The sequence below is a fragment of the Hipposideros armiger genome, unplaced genomic scaffold (assembly GCF_001890085.2).
Source record: "Hipposideros armiger isolate ML-2016 unplaced genomic scaffold, ASM189008v1 scaffold_466, whole genome shotgun sequence".
NCBI classification, from domain to species: Eukaryota; Metazoa; Chordata; class Mammalia; order Chiroptera; family Hipposideridae; genus Hipposideros; species Hipposideros armiger.
In genome coordinates this window covers 1,106,201-1,112,768 of record NW_017731816.1, presented here as the reverse complement: position 1 = coordinate 1,112,768, position 6,568 = coordinate 1,106,201, and the positions used below count along the sequence as shown (strand labels likewise).

At 51.6% G+C, this 6,568-nt stretch overlaps 1 protein-coding gene across 1 annotated transcript; it reads right to left on the bottom strand.

Moving 5' to 3' along the window:
* On the bottom strand, positions 1-4,558 carry PPP1R14A (protein phosphatase 1 regulatory inhibitor subunit 14A). The gene is made up of 4 exons (XM_019666245.1): positions 4,089-4,558; positions 1,884-1,964; positions 1,262-1,294; positions 1-243 (listed from the first exon to the last, which is right to left on the bottom strand). Exons 1-4 carry the CDS (start codon positions 4,287-4,289, stop codon positions 115-117), a joined length of 444 nt encoding a protein of 147 aa, XP_019521790.1. The 5' UTR covers positions 4,290-4,558; the 3' UTR covers positions 1-114.
* Between the last annotated feature and the right edge of the window lie 2,010 nt (positions 4,559-6,568).

The following is a 6,568-nucleotide window of genomic DNA, read 5'->3' as shown; positions in this document are numbered from 1 at the left end:
CACGTTGTTGTTGTTGTTGTTGTTACAGAACCATTAAATACAACTTATAAACAAGCCAGGAGGGCACGGGGTGGGCTGTGGGGAGACAGAGGGGGCCACAGAGGCAAGAGAGGGTCAGGGCGGTGCAGTCCGGGCCCGGTCCGGGAGGGGGCTCAGACTTCGGTCGCTGGAAGGGCTGGGCTGGCGGAGGCCTGGCTGCTTGTGGAGGCCTCGCAGCTTCACCAGCAGCTCCTGGACAAAGTCCTGAGTACAGGATGGAGGATGCTGAGAACATGGGGACGGGGAGGGGCGCCCTGCCCAGCTCAGCTCAGCCCCAGCTCAGCCCCTCTGACCTGGGCCCCACCTTCTCCTGCTTCCTGTCAGTGAGAAGGGGTGGAGGTGAATGAAGTTAGGGAGCTCGAGAGGCTATAGAGACAAAGAATGAGGGGTGGAGAAAGAGACTGAGAGGGGAAAGAGAGAGCAAAAGGGAGAAAGAGATACAAGGAATGAGAGAGATGGGGACAGATAAAGGCAGGGAGAGAGACAGAAAGACAGAGAGGGACAGGGAGAGAGAAATGGAGAGAGACAGAGCACAGAGACCCAGAAACAGAGACCAAGACATAGACAGAGACAGAAAGAAACAGAGAGAGATACAGAGATAGAGACAGAGGGACAAAGGGTCAGAGAAAGAAACAGAGCCACAGAGAGACATCGAGATGTTTCTGAGACCAAGACATCACCAGGAGGGTCTCCAGGGACAGAAGCCTGAGCCAGCTCCAGGGCGGACAGACACACGGTGACGGTTTATTCCTCAGGCAGCCCAGAGCTGGTTCGAGAAACATGAATATTTTTCCCTTTTAAAGCCAGGAAGGAAGTGGGAGGAGTTGGTTGGGCCTCTCAGCTTCAGGGCCTGGAAGGATGGAGGGCCCCCCAGAGGTGGGAAAGGGAGCCCCAGCAGGGCAGAGACAGTAACAGGGGAGAGAGACAGAGGGAGGCAGCACCCGCAGACGCAGAGGGAGAAACAGGAGACAGATGGGGGAGCGTCTCAGCAGGGAGGAGATAATGGAGGCCCAGTGGCAGATGGGGAGAGAGAGGGACACGCAGTGAGGAAGACAAAAGACACCACTGGAGATGAGAAAAGGGTTGTGAGAGCCAGAGCTCCCCAGAGTTCCCTCTGCTGGTCCTGGATATGGCCAGCTTTTCCCTCCTCCCCAGACACTCTCTCCCCCATCAGAGTGCAGAGGGCCACAATGGGGTCTGTAAGAGGGAAAGAAAAACTCACCTCTGTGGGGTTCATGCAGGATTTCAGGAGTCCCTAAACAACCCCCGCCCATGCAAAAAAAAAAAAAAAAGAGAGAGAAAGAAATAGTAAATGACTAACAATGCCTCCGCCCCTCCAGCCCCTTCCCTTTTCCAACAAAGCCCCAAACTACAGGACAATGGAAGTCAGACTCCAAGATGGACTTCCTACCTGGTTCCAAAGGAGATGCACAGTCTGAGGGCCTTATAAAGTAGCTGGGGACAGGGTTGAGTCAAGAAACTCAGCACCAGGACCAGCTCTAGATCCAGAGAGGGCAAGAAAGTCACACAGCATTTCTTGCCTCTAGGAGAGCACAGGCCATAAGAGCCAGGCTGCCTGGCTTTGATCCCCAGCTCTGCCCCTTCTGAGAGCTCTGAGACCCTGGGCAAGTGATCATACCTCCCTGGGCCTCATTTTCCAAAACAGAGAAAATGATAGTGCCTACTTCGTAAGGTTTTGTGAGGATTAAATACGTTAATAAGTAGAAAGCAATTGACACAGTGCCTGGCACACAGTAAGTGCTCAACAAACATGGTAACCGTTGCTCTGGTTTTTAGGGAGGGGCAAGGTGGAGTACTAGGGGACAGCTTTCCCTTCCACCTACCTGGATTTTCCGGCTTCTGTCCTCTTCACTCTCTAGTTCCAACAGTTCGTCAATGTTGACCTCATCAGGCATATCTGCTTCCTAAGCGGGAGAGGGAGGGCTGGTCAGGGGCCCTTTCCCCTCCCTCCCATGTCTTTGTCCAGGGCTCTAGGAGAGCCCCGCCGTCCCCAGGGCCCAGCTGGCATGTTCTGGAGCAATAATGTGGCAGTCAGGGACAGCACCACCAAGGCGGGACATCTGGGTGTTGGGGGGAGGGGTGACAGATGGGTTGACAGAGGCCCAGGGCCTGTACCAGCTGCCATGCCTGGGCCCCTGGGCCCCTGAGACCTGGGGCCTGGCACAGGTCTCTCTGCTTGGCCCCAGTTCCCACAATGGGAAAACAGGTCTGGTCGAGTCTTGGAATGTCAGATTCTGGGATTCAGGAGAGGGGCTGGCTCTGCCCTTTCAAGGAAAAGTCTAAGCACTAGGTGCAGAGGAGGGGAGCGGCAGGCCAGAGCCTGCTGAGGCTGGCCCCTTGCCCTAGAGGAGAAGAAGGGAGAACAGAGGGCCAAAATTCAATCCCGTGTGTCCAAGGATATGACCACCGAGGCCCCCCAAGGTGGGTAGGATGAGCCCTGAGTCCAAATTTGAGCATCTAAGAGGGGGACTCCTAGTATGGCCTCTTGGGGCAGAGGGCCAAAAGCAGGCTGGCTCAGTATCCCTGTGGAGGACAGAACCCAGCTGTCTAGCAAGAGATCCCTGAGGCTACAGCTTTTTTCCTCCCCCATCCAAAGTTCCGCTGATTTCACTACAGCCTCCAGGACTGGGTGGCCTGGGGTTTGTGTGTGGAGAAGAGGGTTCAGCAAAGGCCCGGAGTATCTATAAGTTTGTTACACGTCTATGCGAGTCTCTGACAAGGTTGCCAGGGCCAGCGTGAGGGTGCAGAGCTGTGGCATCATGTGTGTGGCCTGCACAGGGGCCTGTAGTCCTGTGGATATGAGGTGTGTGGCTCTGGCTTAGCTGTGTTTGTCTCATCGTCATGTGTCATGGGAAGCTATAGTGCCCACCATCTGAGGATGACCTCATAAGATGCCACCTACACCAGCAACTAAACTTGTCTGTCCATCTGTATGAGCCCACGTGTGTCTGAAAACAGAGGGACCTGTGTCACTGTGAGGGGCCATGGCTTCTACCACCTTCACACTGTGCTGAGAATTTCTGGGTCCTGTAATGTCTATGTATTGCTATGACCATTGGGTACCTGGCACTGTGTTCCTTCCATAGCACGCGTGTGTTGTACAAAGTATGCCTTCAAGCAGAGACTCAAGTGAAACATCTGTGCCTGTCTGTAATCTACATGTCATCATATGAGGTTATAGGTTATGCTCTATGTGCCCAGGGGCAGCTATAGTTTCTGCCGTTGTATGTCCCTGTGTACCTATAGCTTACATGGATTTGTCTGGACATAGCTATAATTTCGGTTGTTTTATGTCTGTGAGTGGCTGCAGCATATGTCATTGTGTTTGTATGTGATTACCGGTTTTTGCCTTTAGGGGATAATAATCATTTAGTTGTAGCTGTTGTAGCTTGTACTGTGAGTCGCTACAGCTTGTGCTGGTGTTTATCTACGAAGAGCTGTAACCGGAGTCCTTTTGTATGAGTGTAGTTTTGTCTGCATGTGGCTGTGGCCTACACTATTGTATTTGTGGGTGCCTGTAGCTATAGCATATGTTGATCTATAAGTGACCAAGTGTCTTTGAGAGTCTGTGTATGGCTGTTGCTTCTGTCACTTGTGCCTGTGAGTGGCTAAAGTTTGTTACTGTACACATCTGTAAATATTGTTGCTTCCTTTGCTGTACACCTCTGTGTGGTTGTATCTCCCCTGTTACCAAGTCTATGTTAGGCTTTGAGACATCCCCTCCCCCCCAGCCTTTCTCCAGCTCGGACTCCCCAACTTTGCCCCCTCACCCCTCCCCCGGATAGTAAACCCTTGGTCCTCCCCAGGGGTTTTTGGGCACATCTCTGGAGACCCAATGTGTGTGTGTCTCTCTGTATCCACAGCCAGAGCGCTATCAAGGGTAGATGGCCAGGCCAATGAATCCAATGAGCGCCTGGCCCCTGGGCGTGCGTATGCAACAGAGAGCACAAGCAACCAAAGACCCTAAGGACACAGGGTGTCAGAGAGCTCCCCTACACCCCTACACCCCTACACCCCTCCCGCCTCACCCTGCCGCGATACAGCTCCTCCAAGCGCCCGTCGATCCACTTCTCCACGTCCAGCCGCCGCTGCAGCTCCCGCCGGTCATACTTGACGGTGACACGCGCATGTCGTTTCTGCAGCCCTCCGGGGCTGCCCCCCGACCCGCGGGCCCGCGATGGCGCCTGCAGCTTGCTCAGCACCCGCTTACCCAGCCTCTGAGCTGCCATCGCCTCCTGGCCCCAGCCCCCGCGCCGCTCTGTGCGCCTTTGCCTCGAGCCCAGGGGGCCTCTTACTGGCCGGGGCGGGGCCGGCCGGGGGCGGGGGCTCGGGCTCGCTGGGGCCCCGCCCCAGCTGCCCCGGGCCTCAGTTTCCCCGCCTGCAGCGCGAGGACTGTCCGCTGCTCAGGCATAAAGCCCTCAGCCTTGCAGGGCTCAGGTATGGGCGGGGTCCCGGAGCCCCAGGCCGGACCGGACGTCTGGGGCTCCAGGGGACTAGATCCCGGAGGGGGGGGAGGGGGCGGGGTCCCGGGACAGGCTCAGGGGACCCGGCTTGTCTACGCCCTCTAGCGATTGCAAGGGATTGTGCAGGAACCCCCGTGCCACCTTCTTTCTTTGCCGGGAAACGTTATTTGTTCGTTGTTTCATTTATTCACTCATCCGTGCATCCATTCGTTCATTTATTCGCTCATTCTGTGAATATTCACTGAGTGCCTCTATAACAGGCACTGTTCTAGGCCCTGGGGATAGAGCAGAGAACAAAAGAGACATGCCCAGTCGTCATGGAGCTGACATTCTTGTGGTAGAGACAGGCAGTAGACATAATAAGTAAATACAGTATATTATACAGTTTATTAGAATATGATAAGTTCTATGGAGAAAATTGAAGCAGGAAAAGGAGAAATGGAGGGTGGGATTGCAATTTTAGCAAGGGTGACCAGAGAAGTCCCTTACTTCACAAGTATTCCCACTTCTAATTATAAGCAGCAACAATGATACTTTAAAACTTAAATTTGGTCATGTTCCTCACCTGCTTAAAACTATCCCTAACTCGGCAATGGTTTCTTAGATATTGTCATCGTAAGAAATGTCCAAACCTGTAGAGAATTTTTATGAGTTTATTTGAGCCAAACTGATGACGTATGCCAGGAAGCAATATCTCAAATGCTCCAGAGAATAACATTTTTGCAGTTCCTTTTATACATTTGAAATTAAGGAGGGAACAGGAATGTAAGGAAGATTACATGAAGGTGGGAGAAAGCAAAGCAGGGATTGGATTACAGGATAGTTAGGATCATGTGCTCTTGAGGGTGGCTAAGGCTTATTTTAAAGGTGTGTTATCCTAGATGCACAGAAACAATGGACAGGGCTTGCTTAAGGCAAAGATAAACTTTTTATCCCTCTGTGTGATTACCCACCGTGACCTGCCCAGTTAGGAGGCTGCCCAACATCTTTTTGCGACATCTTGTAGGGAAGTTAACATAGACATACCTAGTTTTTTTGGTTTGTTTTTGCTTTGCTTTATTGCACTGCACAGACATTTTAATGTTTACAGATTGATGGCAAGACCCTCCACCTGCAAAAAGGTTACAACTCCTTTTATACTTGCTTTATTGCAGTGGTCTGGAACCAAACCTGCAGTATCTCCAAGGTATGCCAGTATAGAGAACTCCCAGAGTTGAGCTCTAACATGTAAAGAAAGACTCAGCTATATGGTTCATTTTAAAAATAAGATCATAACAATTTGGAATCATTTGGCTTGTATTAGGCAGTTTGAGTCTCTAATCTCTGTGATTCTATATATTCTTGCATTTAAATAATAGGTTAGAAATTTAAAAGACAGCACAATGATTGTAAAGATGAGGAAACTATTCTATCATTCTACGTATTCTTTTTTTTTTTTAATTGGGGAATTGGGGGAGGGGAACAGCATTGGGGGAATCTGAGAAGGGGAACAGACAAGTTGCTGTCCTTTTGTTCTTCAGTCTAGCTGTGGAGGATGTTGCTTCACTGGCCCATGTTGGTATTATCATTGCGCTCTTCCCAACTGTGGCAGGTTGGTCACCGGCCTCTGGATGGCTGCTCACGGCGGCTCTTGGCAGCTCACACCGGCTGTCAGCCGCTCATGCTGGCTGCCAGCCACACACGGTAGCTTATGGCAGCCCATTGCAGCAGGCGCTGCAGCCTACACCATCACCGGCAACTCAGGGTAGCCCAGCTCCAGGTCGAGCTGTTGTTCACCATCTTAGCTGTAGAGGGCACAGAGTCATTGGCTGTCATGTGGGATCTGAACCAGGGCTCTGCTGCACAGAGCTGGCGTCCCAAGCCAACTCTTAACCAATGCTCCACTCAGCCGGCCCTCTAAGTATTCTTTTGGGAGTTTTTGTGTTTAAAATTTAAAACAGTGAATCAGGGTATGAACTGCAAGGTGTAATATTTTTATTTGGTAAAAGTGCAAATTTTCATTCATACATGAGATATTCTGGATCATATTACTACTGGATTTGAGT

Coding starts and splice junctions, on each gene's coding strand:
- PPP1R14A (XM_019666245.1), bottom strand. CDS start 4,289: ATGGCAGCTCAGAGGCTGGGTAAGCGGGTGCTGAGCAAGCTGCAGGCG. Junction 1,295..1,883: donor ACAGAAGCCGGAAAATCCAG/GTAGGTGGAAGG, acceptor GGGGTTGTTTAG/GGACTCCTGAAATCCTGCAT. Junction 244..1,261: donor CCTGCATGAACCCCACAGAG/GTGAGTTTTTCT, acceptor TCCTGTACTCAG/GACTTTGTCCAGGAGCTGCT.